Source organism: Podarcis filfolensis (genome assembly GCF_964270895.1).
Source record: "Podarcis filfolensis genome assembly, chromosome: 7".
Classification (NCBI taxonomy): Eukaryota; Metazoa; Chordata; class Lepidosauria; order Squamata; family Lacertidae; genus Podarcis; species Podarcis filfolensis.
The window spans coordinates 51,325,349-51,347,261 of NC_139603.1; the positions used below are offsets into that span (position 1 = coordinate 51,325,349).

General features: G+C 40.8%; 2 protein-coding genes across 2 annotated transcripts in view; one reads left to right on the plus strand and one right to left on the minus strand.

The window, feature by feature from the left end:
* Positions 1–7,932, minus strand: part of PRKDC (protein kinase, DNA-activated, catalytic subunit) — an 86,233-nt gene extending 78,301 nt beyond the window's left edge. The window contains exons 1-7 of the mRNA XM_083622813.1: positions 7,487–7,932; positions 5,554–5,630; positions 5,310–5,402; positions 4,527–4,601; positions 3,630–3,738; positions 2,098–2,210; positions 802–901 (exon numbers count right to left, since the gene is read on the minus strand). Of these exons, the coding sequence (XP_083478939.1) occupies positions 802–901; positions 2,098–2,210; positions 3,630–3,738; positions 4,527–4,601; positions 5,310–5,402; positions 5,554–5,630; positions 7,487–7,652 (733 nt within the window). The 5' untranslated portion in view covers positions 7,653–7,932. The remainder of the gene's footprint in view (positions 1–801; positions 902–2,097; positions 2,211–3,629; positions 3,739–4,526; positions 4,602–5,309; positions 5,403–5,553; positions 5,631–7,486) is intronic.
* A 351-nt stretch (positions 7,933–8,283) lies between these two features.
* Positions 8,284–20,849, plus strand: MCM4 (minichromosome maintenance complex component 4). Its single transcript, XM_083622966.1, has 16 exons — positions 8,284–8,583; positions 9,580–9,738; positions 10,453–10,613; positions 10,753–10,854; positions 11,174–11,269; positions 11,356–11,451; positions 12,220–12,358; positions 12,981–13,201; positions 14,741–14,861; positions 15,416–15,675; positions 17,068–17,433; positions 17,768–17,895; positions 18,434–18,641; positions 18,857–19,085; positions 19,231–19,364; positions 20,383–20,849. The coding sequence occupies exons 1-16, from the start codon at positions 8,490–8,492 to the stop codon at positions 20,473–20,475; spliced, it is 2,607 nt and encodes an 868-aa protein (XP_083479092.1). The 5' UTR covers positions 8,284–8,489; the 3' UTR covers positions 20,476–20,849.
* The last annotated feature ends 1,064 nt before the right edge of the window (positions 20,850–21,913 follow it).

Here is a 21,913-nt window from a genome sequence, read left to right on the forward strand (position 1 = left end):
TCTAAATGGCAGATCATACAGACATTAGATCTATGGAAAGATGGAGCAATGCCACATGCTACTTTGAACAAACTATGCATTGATTCTTCACCACAGAATGAACATAGGGAAGCAGCACAGAAAGTATGCCATATAGACATACCTCAGGACCCTGAAAGTTATCAGAACTGAGTAGAGTACAACTGCAAGACCAAATTTAGAAAGAAACTATTCCCTATTGCTGAAAATGTCACAAATAGAAACAGACAAAAAGGACAAAAGGCTGTTCAAGGTGAAAGAGTAGCATTTCCAATTAAAACTACCCAGACCACAGAGGCTATAAAATATCCTTATTTAGTGATTTCCAAGAAAGACAGGCCAAAAGTCTGGAGAATTATTTTATGTGCAGCAGATACCAGTTCTCAGGACAGGGAGCTGGACTAATTGATCCACTGGGAACATTCAGCTAGGTGTATCAGCATTCCTCAAATTTATAGAACATCTCCGACAAGACCATATGGAGCAAAGTAGAGAAGGAATGTACAAAAAAAAAATCTGTTTATACTAGCGCTATAAACTTATTGTTCCCAAAAATGTGGGCTAAAAGGGAAGATAGAGATAGTGGATTACTTGCCAAAGTAACAGGACTTGCAGCCATAATTGATTGCCTACACTGATGTAAAATCTGCACAAGCATATCCAACAATGCTTCTGGTTCTGGGTGTAGAAATCAAAAGTCTAGCGAATTAAGAAAGGGAGGCAATTTCCTGCAGTTTGACAGAACTGTGCTACTTATAAATTTTAATAAAAGAAATACTGCACCTTCATCCATGGACTTAGTAAAGTTATTCATGAGCGCTGTCAGTCCTTTCAGACACCCAGCTACTACTGCAAACTTAGGCTCTCTTGTTGCAGAAGTCATCTGAAAACAAGGAAGTGATGTATTTAATACGGAAGGAGACCAGGTATCCCGAGATATCAACATGCAATGCAAGACACAATTTCTCAAATGAACTTAAACATAGTAGCTATATCCTCTGATTATAAAACAAATCTGTAATTTGTTTCCAGTATAGCATATAATATATAGAATGTAGCTAATCATTCTACAGTCTCACTAGGTTTCTTAGAAAAACTGGGCACAATCCAGCAAAAATAAAAAAATTGAGTAGGTACTCTGTATGCACTGCAACTCTGTACCAGCACTTTTTCCCCCCTTGAGCAACATTATGTTAAGAAGACTCGCAACAATGGCACAGAAGTCTGGTCTGGGGCATGGGGAGGAAGGAGCAGCTTAGCTTCTTGCTGACCTTCAGCCAGGTGGAACCAACTACAGGTGCTTCCTTTGCCCCTTGTAGGGGCTTTAAAAAGAAAAGAAAAAAAGCTGAAAGAATAAAACAGTAGCAGGCCCTTGGACTGGATTGTTCATTGCCCGCCTGCCACATGCAGCTAAAAAAGATTTGCTTGCCTTGCCCCTTAAAGAGGATTTCCTGAGTGTTGGTGCAGCAAGAAGCAACCGTCTTCCTTGTTTGTTGCCTGCTGCCAGTCGCATGCTTCACCCAGTAAAAAGGCTTTCCTGATTGTTGAGCGAGGGGATGAAGGCACAACAGCTCCACCACCACCCCTTCTTGACCGTCCTTTGCCTGCTATCATGAGCTGTTGGCAGTGACTTGCTTCCCTTGCCCCTGAAAGCTTTCCTGATTTGGGAAAGGGGTCACTTAGGTGTAAGAGGAAAATCAGTAGGGTGATTTCTACAATCTGGATTAGCAAGGCATAGCTGACTATCAGAAATTAATTCTAGTAGGTAATTCCTAGCAGTGAGCCAACAAGGAAATATTGCAGAACAGCATGAGCTGGTGAAGGGAAACACTATGCTATAGACGTGGGTAAAGGCAGGAAAACCCACCATCTTGGAAATAAAAGCAAAAACGGGGCCCTATGATGAAAAGGGCTTTCCAAGCCATAGTGGTAAAGGTCCCACCAGGCAGTCTGTGAGGCAAAGAGGCCGCCTGGGGTTCTAAGGATCTAGAGAGCTAAAGGAGGAAAATCTGACACACACCAAGACAGAACATGAAGGAAAAGCTTTTGCTGATATCCCACAAGAAGTCCTTACTTTACCTGTGTTCTGAGTTCTCCCAAATAAGCTCGATATAGTTTTTCAGAGTTGTCAAGCATATCACTAGGTTGGACTTCTCCCAAAACTCCCAGGAGTTCATAAATCCTTTCCAACACTTAAAAAAAAAAGAATATTTAGCACCCTAATTATGTGTTCACATTTTATTTTAATCTAGCTACACACACAAAAAATCTCTCCTAAACAATGAAGGATTTAATAAATTACCCAAGTGTTGTTATAGATCCGAAATGTCTTATTCAGTCTCACCCATATTATCCTAATATTTAGTTACTGTCACTGCCAGCTGCGCTGTCAATGTTCCGCAGACAGACACAAGGTGGTTACTGATTAATGTGCCACTTAAGACTTAAGGCCTTTGTTATTGGGGGAAATAGTGAAAGCGTACATGCATAGTTATTACTTCTTGCTGTCCTAATCATAGTTAAGTTGGGCCCCAAAGGAAGAAATTAGCACATGTGGAAATAGTTCTGAAAGAAGCTACCTCACATCTAGTTCCAAGAGCTCACACTAATGTAACAGTCGAAAGAGAAATAAGTTTAAAAGTACACCCCACTCCAGTTATGTACAAATGGATAAAAAGCTTCATCTCAGTGGGGAGGGAATGAGCGGGGGGGGGGGCGGGAATTAAGGAAAGCATAATGTTCCAAAATTATCTGTGGATGAACAGAATTCTTATGTGTGAAGGCACAGAGACTATGGGGAGCAGAATTTTGAGGGGAAGTGAAAGTAAGTATGAAACTCAGAGGCGGCTCATGCATAGCTAAGGTCTGCAGTGTTCATAGGTCTGGATTCAAGGGATGAAAGTCTTTATTTTAAGGATTTATACACATTCCTTAGATAAAGGAATCATGCAATAAGATGACCCCCAAGGCAATTTACACCACACTATAACCATACAAAGAATACCCAGTATTAGTTCCTGCACCTAGTGACAGAAACCAAAGTTTCATTTCCCTTGCTTCTGCAGTCCCAGGGCAACTGGTGGCAAGTTAAGAGTTCTTTCTGGCAGGGAACTCCTCACAGCTTCGTCTTGAGTGCCCAATGACTGGGGCCATGTTCCCTTTCCCTGATGTTCTTCCTGGGACAAAGGCAGTATAACCTCCCAGTGGCGCTTGTTCCTCTGGTAGCATATTGCAGAGTTCCCTTCCCCTCACTTTTGCAGTCTCAGGGCAGCAAAGGCTTGACTTAATGACATTCCTACTGTTGAACTGGAAATGAGGTTATTCCAGCAACAGTTAATAAGGACTAGGTTCTACTGAAGTCAAGTTACTCGTTACTAGATTCCATTTTCTTGCTCTCAAAGGGATTTGCAGGCTAATCCAAGGTAGAAGCAAGCATTCAATGTGACTTTCTCCCTAGTCACAATTAACTTTCGTTGGATTATTCTCAAATCCGTTAGCAATTTAGAGTAGTGACCCATCATCCCCTAGCTGTGTATGTTTGCTAATACAAGTATAAATAAATAAAAATTACTAATAGTAAACGTAAGTAGTAATATAGTTAAGATACTTACCTGTATCAGACACTTTACTTTTTATAGCAAGTTCACTATAGAATTTGGTAAAGATTTCTCTGACTTTCATGTCTTCCATCACATAAGATGACCGTAAGCTGTGAAGCAGCTGAAAGGATGTTGATGTTAACCAAGGACAATTCTTTAAAAAATCTTTTAAAAGCACTCAAAACAGTATTGTAAAATACATTATTATTTTTTCTAGCTAAATAAGAGTCCTTCAGAGTTTTGGAAGGTAGAGCAAGCTTGTTTTCTCCTACTCTGGAGGGTAGGACCCAAACCAAGGAATTCAAGTTACAAGAAAGGAGATTTTTACTAAACCCCAGGAAGAAGTTTCTGACGGTAAGAGCTGTTCAACAGGCTCCCTCAGAAGATGGTGGACTCTACTTCATTGGAGGTGTTTAAGCAGACGTTGGGTGGCAATCTGTCATGAATGTTTTAGCTGAGATCCGTGCACTGTAGAGGGTTGGACTAGATGACCCTTGTGGTCCCTTCCAACTCTACAATTCTATTTTATCTTTTATTTTTTAGATTTATATACTGCCCTTCATCATACAATCTTCGGGCAGTTCACAGAATAAAGTGCAGGATAAAAACAAGTAAATAAGTAAAACAAAAAAGCAAAACCATAACTCCTTCTATTATTCTGATTCTATGGTAAATATACTAGGTAGAACATATGTTAGCTACTTAATAGAAAACACTTTATCATTTTTATTATATATGTTCTTATGTATTCTTCTGTAAAATTAGATATGAATCTTACTATGAATATTATTTACTTTTAAAACACATAGATTTAAATTATTTCTACTACACTGAACTTTGATATTGTGACATACAAACATGCATAATTACTGGAAACAGTTGACAATCATAAAGACCTATAAGTTTTACCTTAATCAGTAGATCTAGTGCTGGGATTCTGCACTTTGCCAGTTTGTCTTTTGTATAAACGCTAAGACACATCCGCTGTATTTTTAAAAGACAAAATATAATAGTGTTGATGTACTCCATTTGTAGTGCAGTATCTTGCACTGTTTTAACATTTGTTCCCTATTTTACAGCATAAAAGCGTAAACAAACTGCCCAGGTAAAGCAAACTCAGTCTATTTTTCTGAATAAGGATTTTCCACATTAGAATATTCTGTCTTCCTCTATTTACTCTTGTCAAAGGCCACACCAGTGAACAACTTCCCCAATAGAATCTGGATGCACTACAAATGGGCTCAGGGCTGAGAAAGACTTCAGATCCAAGAGACTGTACTCAGCTAGATGGACCAGTGTGTCTGTCCCAGGTTCTTACACCCACCAAAGAAGAGTAGCTAGAATGTGAAAGTTACAGGGAACACGAAAAACAAGTGCCTCGTGCCTTCTCTTCCTTTATAACATTGTCCAAAATATAATTTTCACTTTCTCCTGCCTTGGTGATGTGAAACTCCTAATTCAGAACAGTTGCATCTTCTAAGAAACGAAAATACACAAAAAGATGCATTTTGAACATGATGGTGCTGCAGAGGAAAAGGAAGCAGTCTAATGCAAGCATTTAATATACAAAGGATTGCTAGTTTCTCATTGCTGATAATGGATCATAATACTACATGTATTATTATACTAGCTGCATTATTTTATCTGTCTAAGCTACCTAGTTTTGTTTGCAATTTTAATTAATTGACTCACCTTTACATCTTGTGCATAAGGGTGAACTTTTTGGCCAATCTTTTCCAAAAAGGCAAGAAGAAATTTTAATGCTTCTTCTCTGCATTCTCGAAACTGAAAACAAGACATTGAAAGCATTTTCAGCAAAAGACACAGTAAGAGACCTTGTTGGATAAGGCAATATATAAAGCAAATAAAAACAAATATATAAAAGTACAATTACTAAGACATCAAAGGATGCTTCAGCCTACGATTATCAACTTACTTCTTCACTATTCAGTGATTTATGGATAAATGCAAGTAGTCCATCTTCTTTGGAAAACACCAGTGAAATCTGCAAAGCTGTGGGAACATGGGTGAAAATAGTATGAATCAAAGCAAATAATATCTTTCCAAACATATGGCCTTAGAACACATACGATTAACCCCTTGACATGAAATGCTGTTTAAACATGTGAAGATCAGGACTGGCAAGCACAATCTTTCCGCCGCCCGCATCCTGTATGCAACATGTGGTGCGAACTGGGTTATCATACAAATAAAAGTAGTACTCAAGCTGCCAACATGGAATGACAACCAAAATACCAATTACTCCAAGTACAAATTAGCTCAAGGGCTTAGTTGTAGAATCTCTGCACACATCAACATGTCACTGAATTGAAAGAGACAACAGAATCCCATCTAAGTAGACCACCTACAGGGATATGAAATTTATCTGCAAAGTGTCTACTGTAGTCACAGTAGGTCACAACTCATGATGTTTCTCACTAAGAACATTAGGCAGTAATTAATTCTTGCCTGTAGAGAAGGAATGCTTGAGGTGTCAAACAGATTTAAAGGAAATGCATTTCCCCCAAGCCTTATTCACACACTATCCTTGATAATGTAAGCATTGCAAAGAAATGACAACATCAGAAATATCTGAAAGCATTATTTTGTTTCTGAAGAAAGGACAGTGCTATTTCCTTGATATAAAGTAAGGCATTTCACACAGCAAGACACAACTGACAGACTCAATAAAATATAGCACTGACCTTTTATTTCAGTAAACCTGGTTTTTAAACTTGCAGCAGTATTGTGAATATTATTTCAAATTAAAGAGTAATTTGTGATGTTTTTTCTTACATGGCTATACTCTACTGTAGGGGAAAAGAGAGTGTACATCTTCCAAAACATCTGTTTTGCAGTGTGTATAATTTTTAGTGGCTTCACAATTTAATGTGAATGTAGTAAAATAACAAATTAGTGAAGTTCACTTGACTCAGGAGTGTAGAGGCTAAGGGTGTGAGCTGGAAAAGTATTGAGTCTGTATCTCAGTTCTGCAACAATTGTTAGCATACCTACCTACAAGTAAGTCCTACTGTGCTCAGTGTTGGAGGAGGGGTACTAACAGCAAGTGAGGACTACTGTACAGTTAGCCCGCAACGTACGCACATTTGTGTGCATTTAGTTTTACAAGCAAGGCATGAATAAATAAGTAAAAGTGGGTGGGAAGCGGGGTTCCGGGAAAAATGACTTTGGCAATCCCACCCACCTTTGAAACCCGATGTGTTTTGACTATGTATCACTTTGGCTTTAAACAGGATCGCTGGAACATCAACCCCTGTGTAAGTTGTGGCCTTACTGTACTCCTGTCCTATTGTGGGCTTCTCACAGGCACCTGGTTGGCTGCTGTAAAACAAAATGCTGGACCAAAGAGGTGTTTAGTCTAATCCAATAGGGCTGTTCTTCTGTTCTGAATAGACACATACAAACTTGTACTGTTGCTCCTCAGTAAGGATGCTTAGGACTGAATAGCTACCTTGAACATACTTAATAGAATAGACACAAACCTCACTGAACACACTAAACATGCATAGGAGAAGCAAGACTCTGCAAGCATGCAACCTCATGCATGCCTTATATGGGAATAATATCAATAAAACCGAATGGAACTTATTTATGCATTCAGTACCAGGCAACACAGCTGTCAACTTATGCACTAACAAAAAAGCCTCACTGAACAAACAGCTAGTTGGGTCCCGTTACTGATACTGTTGGCCCTTTGTACTTCAGGTGGCAGGGAGTTCCGCCGGTCAGGAAATGCAACTTGCGAGGGGAAAGAAAGTTTATTTCACATGAAACCCGTTAAAGTCTCACAAGGCGCCTTAAATCACAGCAAGGGGCAGCCCCGCCCGAGCCCTCAGGCTCATACGCACCCAGGACGCTGTCGCCGCTGCTGGTCACGCAGGTCTCCGCCAAGGAGCGGATGAAGATGTGGCCGTGAAGCGCAGCGTTCCCAGGGTTCGGGCTCCGCAGGGCGCTGTGCAGCTGGAGCAAGCAGTCGTGCAGCCCCCCGCTAGAGGCTGGGAACAGGGCGGCCATGGTACCCGCGCGCCCGCCTGGGTCAGCAGGAAGGAGGCGCCGCTAGGACGCCGCCGGGTCTCCCTCTTCCTCACCCGGGACTAGAGAGGAGAGCGCGCAGAACCAACGCCTCCGACGGGAAGGGGGGGGGAGAGAGGAAACTTCCGTGGCCGGAACCAGTTCTTTCGTAGGGCAGAAAAGGCGACGCGATTGGCTGCAGGAGGTGCGGGGGGGGGGAGGAACGAGGCCGCCAAATGTTGGGCGAAACCATGATTGCCTCCAGGATACCGGGGAGGGGGGAGAGGGCGTTCCCGGCTTTTAAACAGCGTTGTGCCGCTTGCCCCGCAAGCACCAATCCGGGGAACGCAGAGTTAACCCCCGCCCCTCTCGCCATAGATCCCCGTCCGAATGGCCGAGGCAGCCTGTCAAGCGTGAGCGATACCATTCTAGAACGGGGCCTCGACGTTGAAGAAAAAAGCGTTTGGAAAGCCTCTTGTAGTTTTCGTCAGCTACGTCAGTTTGACAAGCTTCTCCTCCTCCTCCTCCATCATCATCCGCACCTCTCAGTTCGAGCCCTTGGCCGAAAACGTACAAGGAGCGGCACTTGCTCCCCCCTCCCCCCCGTGCAAAGTTGGAGTTTCCCACTTCCCATTGGCGGCGAAAGCCCGCGAACGCTCGAGGTCACGTGATCCTTTTGGCGCGAAATTTTCCTCCTCCTCTGTTGTGTCTCGCGCTTAGAAAAGCTGCCGCCTTCGCCGCCATCGTCTTGCGCGCGCTGTTTGCCAGCAGCCGCTCGCAGGGCTTTGCTGCTTCCTTGTCCCGCCGCCCTTCCTGCCCTTAGGAGGATTGCGCTGAGCTATGTCCTCACCGGCGTCCACCCCGAGCCGTCGCGGCAGCAAGCGCCGCAGAGGCGGAACTGCCCCAACCGATGGCGGCGCCAATCCCGCTACGCGTAAGTCACTCGACACCTTGCTACCGCGCCTGCCCCTGGGCTTTTGCACTTTTCAGGTTCCCTTTGGCGGTAATAACAATAATAATAATTTATTATTTATCCCCCGCCCATCTGGCTGGGTTTCCCCAGCCACTCTGGGCGGCTTCCAACCAAACACTAAAATACAATAACCAATAATGTTTGCCCGGCTTTGTAATTTATTCGAGGTTGCGTGTGCGCGCCTCTCCTCTTCCTAGATTTTACAAAGGGCTCCATAGGACAGCTTCACATGCTCTTGGTTAGGATGCAGCACCGGGGGGAGGGGAGCCCGTGTTACACCGGTGCTTCTCGCAACGATTGTGTAAGACGCTTGGTGCACGCTCGTCTGGGGAAGGCAGATTCCGGTGACAGCACATTATACGCTTGCCTAGGAATAAGCCTTGTTAAATCCAATGCAACCAGCTTCTGCGTAGAGAAGAATAAGGCACTGATGCGGGTTTCTCTGGTGCCTGTACGCTGTTTTTTATTTTTGTTTCTAAGAGACCTGCACATAGGGATTGGGAGTTTTGTGGCCCTTCCTGCACTGTTGTACTCCACCTCCCAATTGGACTCTGGCCTGGCCAGTTTTTGGGGAAGATGGGAATTATAGTCCAAAACATTTAAAAGTGCAGTGGTTCCACACTACTGCTATGCGCTTGTGTGACATCTTCATGTTCTGTGTTTGCTGCTTGAAATGTTGTAATGCCTGGAACTGCCTGTTGTTCAGTGCCCCATCTTTTCTTAATTTCCTTGTGCAGTTTTGAACAGCTGTGTGACACTAGCAGGAGCCAAAGGACTGTTTGAACAAGGATTTAATCCAAGACCCTGTTGTGATAGTGAAGCTAATCAAGATTGAATCTGAACACGTGCATTGTTTTTGTTTTGAGGGTGGGGAAAGGGAATCTGTTGCTTATTAGTTTGAAAAGTGAGATACGTACAACAGCGTAGGCAGGAGTTCAAACTTTCGCTTTGTTACAGCTCTTTCTGAAGATGTACAGTCTCCGCCTTCGCAACGACGTCACACAGAAGACTCTACAGGAGACTTACAACCAATGCCCACTTCTCCACCAATTGACTCACAAAGCCCAAATGTTCAAGATGCTCTGTTTTCCAGTCCACCACAATTCCAAAATTCAGGTATCTTTGACTTTGGACAGGGCAGTTGGCAATAGTATCAAACTGCTCATTTTTATCTTATCAATATTGTAATAAATTGTAGACACAATGTCTACAATGCTGCTGATCAGCCAGTGCAGAGGTTCCCAATGTGGTGCCCTCCAGATGTTGTGGACTACAACTCCCAACTGTGATCATTGCCTATGCTGGCTAGCATTGATGGGAGGTAGAGTCCAAAGTATCTGGAGGTCACAACATTGGCCCCCACTGAACTAGTGTGTCTATTTTAATTTCCATGTGTTACCAGACTTGGAGTAGATTCAGATGACAGTATTATTAAGCCTCTGTGGACAGATTGTGATAATTTGTCATTTGGTATCTCTGATGCCTCACAGACTTGAAATAATATTGCAGTTCAGTATCTCCCCAAAAATTATCCTGTGGTATTTTTACTCTTAATTCCAAGAGATCACTTGAGATGTTTCTTCCCACTTCTAGCAATGTTCAAGCTACCCAAGTAATTTTATTAACACTTAACAAATAGTCTTGTTGAATTGGATGAGATTCATCCACTTTGGGAGCAAATGTGCCAGGTATTGCAGTATGCTAGTTTTAAAGCTACTTTGCATAATTCTGTAAACACCTGTCTTCTGCTGGGGAAAACAAAAGTGCAAGCTTCTGTCACAAATGCATTAACATATTTCTAAAACAATAATCACATTTTATTTGATACAGTTCCAATGGACTTTGATATTAGTTCACCACTTACCTATGGCACACCCAGTTCTAGAATAGAAGGAACCCCAAGGAGTGGTGTGCGAGGAACTCCAGTGCGACAGAGGCCTGATCTTGGCTCTGTCCGGAAGGCTAGGCAAGTAGATCTGCATTCTGATGTGGTAGGTATTGACATTTCAGTCATCTGTATATTTACTCAAAGGAAGTTTCACTCATTGAATTCAGTAGAACTTTTTATCTGATAACCAAGCATAGATTGTGGCCTTAAATATAATATTGATAGGTTACTCTTGTACTTAGCCTACAGCAGAAGACGCAGTGGCTAGTGAACAGTCTCTTGGACAAAAGCTAGTGATATGGGGAACAGATGTCAATGTGGCCTCATGCAAAGAAAAATTTCAGGTGAGTGGACAGTGGTTTACACACTTGTATATATTTGTTTGTTTTTAAATGTTTCTACTTTGGTGTGAGATGATGAGGTCTGGAGCAAGAATAATAATATCTGGCAGTTCTTGGGGAAATCTTTTTTTCTCAAGAGACAATTTGTCTAATTTTTCCACCTAGTGATGTTAAATTGTAATACTCTATTGAGATAACATAAAATCAATATCATTCATGGAGGAATAACTTGTGCGTGAAAATTAATAGCATTTTATTTATGCCTGCCACAGTTCTAATGGAGACTGAAATTGTATTATTGTCTTGTTCTTTTAACATTCAGAGATTTCTTCAGCGTTTTATTGATCCAACAGCCAAAGAAGAAGAAAATATTGGCTTGGACCTTAATGAGCCTCTGTATCTGCAGCGACTGGAAGAGGTATGTTATGGCAGTATTGTTTAAACCTGGCTTGCATTTTTAGATGTAAATGCTTATTTATTAACGTGTGGCTAAATATCTTCCAGATAAGCTTGATTGGGGAGCCATTTCTGAATGTAAACTGTGACCATCTGAAAACATTCGATGAAAATCTTTACAGACAACTGATGTGCTATCCTCAGGTAAGGCAAATGTTTTCAATAGGCTCTTCAGTGCAAGAACTGTGAGAGCCAAAAGTTAAAGTTCAATGTGCCTAATTTTGTATTAGTTAATTTAGTTATTTCAGATCTGCAGAATGGTATTATGATCTAAGGAAACTGGAATATTGCTGCCGTATAAAATTGCTCAGTTCACAATTCTAATAAGTAACTCCCCTTGTTTTGAAAGAAATTAGCTATGCAACATGAAGTGTTACTGTCTGAAAAACAAATTCAAAGCTTTCTTGGATAGGTAGAGCTAATTGTTTTGTTCTTTGGATTCAGGCATCTACATTTTTAAGAAATGACAAAAGTTTGGCACAACACAAAAAGAAGACCCTGGCCTTGGACACAAGCTTCTATTCTTAACAGACATTAAAACACTGTAATCATTAGTAAAGCCAGTGCTGTTGTTATTTAGCAGTCAATAGGCTTAGAAAGTCTGGGCTGTATTCTGCTAATGAGTTCTGTCAGTGTAAGGACTTACACTTGCGCAACAGGACTTCACTCACTGTCTTCCACCTACTCATGCCCTCCACAAATCTGCCCCAGAGGGTTAGTGAAACCCCAAGACAGATTTAGGGGGCATGCAGGAGGATGAGAAGGGGAGAATATTTCTGCACAAGCAGAAATCCTGGAACAATTGCCTTAGTGCTCTGTTAGATTCCACCCTTTGTTTTCATAATGTTTTGTGCAGGTATGGAAGCAAGTATTGATGTATACTTATGGTTCATATTTGTCTCCTTTGTGCAGGAAGTTATTCCAACATTTGATATGGCTGCTAATGAAATTTTCTTTGACCGCTACCCTGATTCAGTATTGGAGCATCAGATTCAAGTGAGACCATATAATGCTGTAAAAACCAGAAGCATGAGGAGCCTGAACCCAGAAGGTAAGGTGCTTTAGCTACAGCATCTTTAATAAGTTATCTGACAAACTGTTACATAAACTGCTTGGTCTTGGGCAAATAAATGCTGGAAGGATGGTCGTCTTTGAGTCGCACTGCACCTGAGTCCCAATATTATGTGGTCTTATACTGGTCAATACCTCCGTCTGCTTCAGAAAAAAATCAAGAACTAGTAAATGCATCTCAGTCCGCCCTAATTTAGTAGCAAATGACTGAAATGGAAGAACTTGCATTCCTCACATAAACATGTAATTCCATAATGCATATCACACATTTTTTCTCTTTAGAATTGTTGACTTATGTGATGCCAGGTAGCCATTTTATGCTAATAGCTCTTTAACGATTTATGCATTTCTTAGTTACCGTATTTTTCGCTCCATAAGACGCACTTTTTCCCTCCTAAAAAGTAAGGGGAAATGTGTGTGCGTCTTATGGAGCAAATGCAGGAGGGAAGCTCTGCTCAGCGCTCCCTTTAAAGAATTTTTTTCCCTTGTATTCCCCCTCTAAAAACTAGGTGCGTCTTATGGTCAGATGCGTCTTATGACGTGAAAAATACAGTATATTGATAAAACATGATTTGGTTTTTCTTCTTCTCTTTTAATATTAGACATTGACCAGCTGATCACTATAAATGGCATGGTAATCAGGAGCTCCCAGTTAATTCCAGAAATGCAAGAAGCTTTCTTCAAGTGCCAAGTGTGTGCTTTCACAGCAAGAGTAGAAATCGATCGCGGTAGGATTGCCGAACCATCAGCATGCAAGAACTGTAACACCACGCATAGTATGGCATTGGTTCACAACCGCTCAATGTTCTCGGATAAACAGATGGTATGTTCTTTTATTAAATTATTAGGTTGAAATGTTCTGATGTGTTAAATTTTCCTCAGTAAATGGTTACATGTATATTTTGCAAAAATATTAAAATAGTTCCTATGGTTTTCATTACTAGCCAGCTAGAAATTTTGCAGTTCCCTAGCACACTTGCTCAGGCTGCATGCATATTAAACCCCTTCTATTAATGCATGGCTACATAAGAAGTTAATTTTACAGGATGGATTTTCCTAATAAATCTAGTGTATTACAGTATGTTATGTTGCTATCGCTAATACAGATCGTGCTTTTTAAAAATTGTCTGATATCAGTTGCTGGATTCGTTTCTCAAGGCTAATTGCTTCCACCTTGCTTTAACTCCTTGTGGGAGTTGATACATGTTAATTAAGTCACATGTAGCTATATCCACACCTGGAACAAAGGTTGGTTCTCCATTTGAGAAATGGCTTAGCCCTGTTTGTTTCTCCAGATTCACAGAGATGAACCTAAATGTTAAAAAAGAGCAGCAGCAAAAACCACAAAGAATATTGTGGCAACTTAATGACAAATGTATATTCAAGTGTTGCCTCCACCAAAATAGTACAGAGGGTGAGACAGAAGTCACTTGTTGGAAAGACTACTATGACTCAAAGAGTATGATAGCTTTAAATTTACCCCCTGTGGACACCTCATCAAATGCACCCCAAAAATCCATTAGACTAGTCTCAATAAGTTGGAGCAGGGCACACCTGTAACCTAACTACCCTAATCTTTGGGAAACTGGACCACATCATCCTACTTAGAGGGGAGATACAGTGTTGCCAGAAGAGTCCTGAGAGAAAGACTGAGATGCTCTGGTTCTTTTTAATCTAGCAGAAAGGCAGGTGGGCAAACAGTTGTGTCTACCATTCAACAGGTTCCTTTGGGCAGTTGCTGCTTGCCCAGACCAAGAAAGCACAGTTGCATGCCTCAACTAGACAGTGCTCTGGTACATCCTCTAAAGCAGGGGTCGGCAAGCTTACCAAACGATGGGCCGGTCCACGCTCTGTCCGTCGGAGGATGGGCTGGAGCTTGTGCGCACGTGCGCTCTTCCGGGTCAGAGGAGTGTGCTTGCGCACATGCTATTTCCGGTGCTCCTCTGACCCAGATGTGCGCCTGAAATAGCGTGCGCACAGGCGCTTCTCCGTCCCGCACACATGCGCACATGCTATTTCTGGCACACATCCAGGTCGGAGGAGCGCATGCGCAGAGACGCTGTCAACCCGGAAGTCAGTCACCACGCTGCGCCGTGCCAGTAAGAGCGGGGCAGCGGCAGGGGTCTCCATGGGCCGGATAGACAAGCCCTGTGGGCCACTACCGGCCCATGGGCCTTAGGTTGCCGACCCCTTCTCTAAAGAGACGTGTAGTTTCGACAAACAATATAGTTTACTGGTTTTTGTCTCATCAATTGCCTGAACAAATACATAGTTAGGAAAGTTTATGTCTAGTATTTCCAACAGACAGTCGGTATGTTTAAAAATATTGTTGCACTTTAACTAAGGATTGTTCTTTTACCAGATCAAGCTGCAGGAGTCTCCAGATGACATGCCAGCTGGTCAGACACCATATACTATTGTGCTCTTTGCTCACAATGATCTAGTGGATAAGGTTCAGCCAGGTGACAGAGTTAATGTTACAGGTAAGAGAAATGTTTCGGCATCAGTTCTTGTCCTTAAGTAAAAATGAGCCTAGTATAGAGCACTGGCTCCTATAGATAAAATAGTAAGATGAGAGAAAGCAGTGAAATTGTGGATGTATGGAGGAATTTCCTGTTCTACTTTACTATAGCAGCTTCTACACTTTTTTGCGACAGCTATTGATACAGGCATAGTTGGAAGAATGCAGCATTGGCTCTGCTTGTCAAGCTATCAACATTAATGTTATGGTTATTTCCATTTATATTCTGGCGTTCCTCCCTAAGGAGTCTAGAGTGGCATTAATGTACATATAAATATTGTATTGAGCTTTTCAATTTTAAAGTCCTGTAAATTACATACCAGGTGTTATGAGTTACATTGGGCTTGCATGTGTTCAGGGTTAAATGATATGATCTAGCACTGGGTAACTTTTAACGAGGGCTGCACAGCCTGCCAAAATCTAAACTTGTCTGGTTAGTGTCTTGGGGAAGAGGGGGAAGAGATGAATGTTGCCTTTTAATCTGGAAGATCTAATAACGGCTTTATGTTTGTTCAGGTATCTACAGAGCAGTCCCTGTTCGTGTCATTCCAAGAATGAGCAGTGTGAGATCTGTCTATAAGACCCATATTGATGTTATTCATTATTGCAAAACTGATTCAAAACGCTTGCATGGCATTGAAGAAGGAACTGAACAGAAAATGTTTACAGAGGAGCGTGAGACAATGCTTCAAGAGCTTTCGAGGAAACCTGATATTTATGACAGGCTTTCTTCTGCACTTGCCCCAAGTATTTATGAGCATGAAGATATTAAAAAGGTAAAGAATACTTAAAATTATACATTTGCCTCACTGACTAAATACATCAAACTTTGCATACCTGTCTTGGTATATAATATATACATACTAATACATAAAAGTAATTTATTCTGAAAATATTACTCTTATTTTGAGTTCATAAAGTACTTAAAGCTGGTATATTTTAGCACATCATTGTTTAGAATACACAGTGGGTATATGTGAAATAGATAAAAAACAAATACTTTAATTATATAGACATCACCTTTTTTCTCTACTAAGATTGAGCTAATGGATATGACTAACTTTCGCCCATTAATTTCACTTCATTAATTTCTGCACTGCATATAACTTAGTTGGATAGAACCCATAATTTGTAAAGAAAGATAGTAATGTTGTCCCACCTGCCATAAAGCACACATCCTTATTTTTTATACTGCCAATTGAAAACTTCCCACTGTAGCTGAAATTTAATTGATGGCTAAATAAAAATGAATTGAAGCAGCTAATGTAGAACAAGGTAATTTTAAAGCAGAACAGGGTAAGACTTTGAATAATCCCTTAACTCTTGTGCCTATCTTGCTGTCAGGTCAGAAATGAGCAATTGACTAAAAAGAACAAGATTTCTTGCATTGTGAAGATTAATTATAATTTGTAGTGTGTTTCAGTGTTGATTGGAAAAAGATTTTAGTTTGCTAGGTCTGAAAATCTGGACTGGTTCTTCTGCACATGTGTGATTGTCTGCAGCTTTGTGGGAGCTTCTGTGAAGCTTTGTCAGTTTTGTGCAAGAGATCCATGTCATCATGTTCACCTGTGTGGCTGCATCATATAGACATGTATCTAACACTCGCAGAAATCAGTGTTCAAAACTCCCATTGTTCTAGCTGCATTTTTGCGACAGGGAATTTCATTAGCGCAAGCAGTTTCTGAGCTCTGGCCACAGTACTGCGCCTGAGATTTCAGATTAAAACTGCAGAGTGGAAGGAAAGGGGGACTCTTTTCTGCCTCCCCACTTCTAGCTACTCTCTGAAGACTGGAGCAGAGACCCTCTTTAGAATATATGGGGGGTGGGCAGGGGAAGGACAAGACCATGTGAAAAATGAACATAATATTTTAGCTGCAGTTCACTCATTTTCAGCTTTGCATTCTTGTTATAAAGAAAAGGCACACTTAGACATTCTGTTGTTGTGCCCATAACCAAAGTTTAACGTGCCATTTAGCTCCTGGCTTTCACATCTCAGTTTCTAACATGGACAGAAATGCTGCTTCCACATAGCAGTGGCGTTACCTAAAGGGCACCCAGTTCCTCGTGAGTAGTCCTTGAATCAGGCCTGTGCAAACAGTATATTCACAAATTGGATTTCCCTATTTTAAGAAAGCAGCTGTATATCATTCAAACTCCTCCTTTTGCAGGGCATTCTTCTTCAGCTGTTTGGAGGATCAAGGAAAGATTTCAGCCACACTGGCCGAGGCAATTTTCGTGCTGAGATCAACATTCTCCTTTGTGGAGATCCTGGTACCAGCAAGTCCCAGTTGCTTCAGTATGTCTATAACCTGGTTCCAAGAGGCCAGTATACTTCTGGGAAGGGCTCCAGTGCAGTTGGCCTTACGGCTTATGTGATGAAGGATCCCGAAACAAAACAGCTGGTTCTGCAGACTGGAGCCTTGGTCCTCAGTGACAATGGCATTTGCTGTATTGATGAGTTTGATAAAATGAACGAAAGTACAAGGTCTATGCTTCATGAAGTCATGGAACAACAAACATTGTCAATTGCCAAGGTAAAGACTTTCCCCCAAATAAATCCTTTTCTTTTGATCTATGGGAGATTCTGATATTGGCATTTGCATCATTGTATTTCATGTTTATATGTGAACACTTATGTTTATGAAGCCAAAATGGTGCCACATATGCACACACACAGAAAGAGAGAGAGAGCTATAACAGGCTTAGTGAGGTTCAGAAAATCTCACTTTTAAAAAATCTCATAAAGGGATCGAATCTCACAACACAGTTTAATATTTGCACTCATGACTACAGTCTGCACATAAATTGATGCTTAGCTTTCCCACTACTAGAGTTGTAAATGAATTTCAAATCTTTACTTCCTGACAGGCTGGAATTATTTGCCAACTGAATGCTCGTACCTCTATTCTGGCTGCTGCTAATCCAATAGAATCCCAGTGGAATCCAAAGAAAACAACCATCGAAAACATCCAGCTTCCCCATACACTGCTATCTAGGTATCCCTTGAGACATTTTATTGCTGTGTGTTAGCTGTGCCTGAAATAGTCCTATTTGGAAACTTCCCATGAAGTCGCCAACTTCCATATTGTGCGGGTTTTGGAACATAAATATCAGAACCTTTTTCACTGCCTCATAAATATTTAAAGACTTTTTTTAAAAAATTGAATTGGCATTGAAATCCACTGGTGCCTCTTTGTGTATGTATTCATGGAAGCCTATGTAGGCTGCCAGAGCTAGCTGACAACCTGAGGTTTTTCCCTTGGTCCACAGAATGAGCAGGGTTCCGTGCGATTAATTTACAGATTGTGGGGCAGAGACTTAATAGAAAACATATAGTTTGCTTTCCAGAAATGGCAGTTGTGTTAGAGCCTGAATATACCACCATCTATGACTGATATTAACAACAGTGTCAGTTTCTGACAACTTAATTATATCCATGAGGCAATAGTTCCAATGGTGCAGCAGTTGTTCATGTTGCAGCAGTATTATTGTTGTTGTTATTATTGTTGTTGTTGTTATTGTTATTATACATAGGTTTGATCTCATTTTCCTAATGCTGGACCCTCGAGATGAAGCATATGACAGACGTTTGGCTCATCACTTGGTTGCCTTATACTACCAAACTGAAGAGCAGATGGAAGAAGAGCACATGGATATGGCAGTTTTAAGGGATTATATTGCTTATGCTCGTAGTTATGTTAACCCAAGACTAAGCGAAGAAGCAAGTCAAGCTCTCATTGAAGTAAGTACGGGTTAAGACTAAAAATATGACTAAAAAAAACAAAAAACAGTTCCAGCATTTAACCCAAATAGTGCTTGGATTTTTAAAAAAACGTTCACTTCTCAAAATGCCCTCAGTGATGGCTGCAAATATCTGCCTACCTAAGTAACATTCTTAGATTTAACAATCCTTGAAAACATATTTACAGTGTACTTTTCATTTTCTCTTCACACTAGGCATATGTGGATATGAGGAAGATTGGAAGTGGTAGAGGAATGGTTTCTGCATATCCTCGGCAGCTGGAATCTTTGATTCGTCTGGCGGAAGCGCATGCTAAAGTACGGTTTTCTAAGAAAGTAGAGACAGTGGATGTTGAAGAAGCAAAGCGTCTTCACCGTGAAGCTCTGAAACAGTCCGCTACGGATCCAAGGACTGGAATTGTGGACATATCTATTCTCACCACAGGTGAGATCAGCCTGAAACTTGCTGATACAGTCTATGGGGGGAAGGTCTGATTTGTAGCCTTGGAAGACTTCTTTTAAAGAGGTCACTCAAATGATTTATTATATTGTGGGAAAATCATTGTGACTCTTTCTGTTTCTTTTTTAAGGGATGAGTGCCACTGCCCGTAAACGCAAAGAAGAACTGGCTCAGGCTTTGAAGAAGGTTATTCAGTCTAAGGGTAAAACACCAGCTCTAAGATATCAACAGCTCTTTGAGGATCTTCGCGCGCAGTCTGAAACAGTAAGTTTGTTGTAAGGCTTGCATGCTGTGTTTGTTCTATTCACTTTCACAAGTACAAAATATCTAAGGAATGTCTCCTTCCCCACCCTGAATTCCTCCTCTGGGTTTTCCAATGCTGTACCATGAGTTGTTCATTAGGTATAATTTTGTTTGTTGTGATTAGGCAGGGAAGTGTATTGATGAAGTTTCAGGATTGAACAACATGAAGGCTCTTTAGTCGTTGCAGCACTGCCTTATTGCACTCAAGCCTGAGCCTCTAAAAGAGTTAGTTACATGGCACTTTGTACATGCACAGTCTTCCTTCCCACCTCTTATTTTCCCTATTATCTTTCTACTGATTAACTCAAAACTGGACTGGATTTGCAATAATCCAAAAGGTACTTGAAACTAAACCATGGTCATTGGCATACTGTACTTTTCTTCCTCAGGGTTGTCTACCACCTAAAGGGGTGATCTTTTCCACATTTTGTCATAATCATTTATTTAGATTTGTTGTTACTGACTGTTAAAAATATTGAAAAATCTCTATCGTTCCAAAACATGGAATATCATCTCGCTCATCTGCCACAGAACCCTAGTACATTGCAGAATGTAGTGGCCTATTCGAGGGTGCATGCTTGGTTCATGCATGGCAATGATGAGCAATTAGGCCTCACAGTTGCCATGCATGAAGTGAGGATGTGGCAAAAGCATCTTCAGTGTTTCCCCTTCAGCTGCATGTTGCAGATGGGGCTCAGTAGTGACAGAAAATCTTTCTTTCCAGCATGTTTCGCTGCTCTTACTCATCATCTCCCTGAAAGCCCCTTAATAAGCTCCCAAGAAACTCCTGGATGCCCAAGCACAGTTTGAAAACCACTAATAGATTTTAGCTTCACACTGGAACTTAATATTTTATTTCTTATTTCATTGTTGAAGTATAATGGCTTCAAGGTGCGCAAAAATAATACAATCCCTACAGTCTGGGTTGTTGTACATAGTATTTGTATGTTAATGTCAGTATTTACTTTTTTCTTTTAAGGCTGTCACTAAAGAAATGTTTGAAGAAGCACTGCATGCATTGGCTGATGACGACTTCTTGACTGTGACTGGGAAGACTGTTAGACTTCTCTAAATAAACCCTAACTTTACAGGAATGGAACTGTAAAACTAACTTCTTGGTGTAACTTTGCTTTAATACAATATGCTTAAATCATACTTGTTAGATTGAAATTGGACCAGGAGGTCATCACTATCACCATGGAAAATTACTGTTAAGATTTTGCTTATTAAGGAATGTTAATTCTTTCAGCACAGTTAATTTTAGCACATTTTTTCTCAGCATCTTTTAAAGAGTAAGCTCTATACATAAAATTTCAAATTATAAAAACTTATTGTTACAATTTTTGAATTCAGGTTCATATGAATGTCTCCTATAGCACTATTTCTGCATATTAGATAATGCTTGTGAAGATTTTGTTTGTAATAAAATGCAGATTACTTATTCTACTTCATTGTGCATTTCGAAAATTTGAAAAGTTTGTTATGCTGAACCTGGTCAGTTGATACTTTGTGTATAATTCTCTGTCTCTGATATAGAAAACAGTAAGGCTTAATTCAGATTAAATCATACTAAACCGTGATTTTTGCTAATCAGTACTTAAAAACTCACACATGGTTTCCGTTTCCAGACATATACAGAAGGTAACCATGGATCAGAGCTCCTTCTCTGCTTCCATTTTTCATCTTGTCAACACCTAAGCTTCATAAGTTTATTCTGTTTTGCATATAGAAGCAGCTCTTTCGATGGAGCAACAGCCCTAACCGTAATCTGAAAGCTTGGTTTCTCAGCACCTCACAACATTGACATTTCTTAATGAGGAGATGAAGGCATTGGGGACTCAAATGCTGATGGAAAGCTCTTTGATTCTGTAGAGGCTTTCTTCAACAAGAAAGGCAAATTTTGCCAATTCCCTCTCCCATTTGAAGCCTATCAAAATCTGTTTCAGAGGGATGGAGCACCATTTGGAACAGCATGGTAAGGGGAGTACAGTGGTACCTCAGTTTACGAACTTAATCCATTCTTAAACCGCAATGGTTTTTAAACCAAGGCGCGCTTTCCCTAATGAGGCTTCCTGCTGCTGGTGCCCTTCCACCGTTCGGATTCCATTCTTAGACCAAGGTAAAGTTCGCAAACTAGGACACTACTTCCGGTTTTGCATAGTTCATAAACCAAATCATTCGTAAACAGGACTGTTCTGAAACCGAGGTACCACTGTATTGTCAGAAAAATGCCTTCTTTTTGTTGTACTAGCAGAAGATTTCACTGAATCAAAGAACCTTCCAACATAGCAATAAATGAAATTGGACAAAACCTGAGCTTTCTAAAGTTTTGTTCTTGACAATAAAGCTGTAATCCTGTTTATGCTTACTTGAATTTAACTTGCAATAATGTACAGGAGTATCAGCTGGTGATCTGGGGCTTCAGAAGTCTGACTAATTATTTACGTTACCCTAAATCTATCCCTTGACATGTTTTTCTTACTTATGAATTAGCATTATATCAACAAAAG

Excerpts from the sequence above, each read along its gene's own strand:
- MCM4 (XM_083622966.1), top strand. The coding sequence starts at position 8,490 with ATGTCCTCACCGGCGTCCACCCCGAGCCGTCGCGGCAGCAAGCGCCGC. Across the intron at positions 13,202-14,740 it reads TGTTCTCGGATAAACAGATG|ATCAAGCTGCAGGAGTCTCC; the intron begins GTATGTTCTTTT and ends TTCTTTTACCAG. Across the intron at positions 15,676-17,067 it reads AGCATGAAGATATTAAAAAG|GGCATTCTTCTTCAGCTGTT; the intron begins GTAAAGAATACT and ends CTCCTTTTGCAG.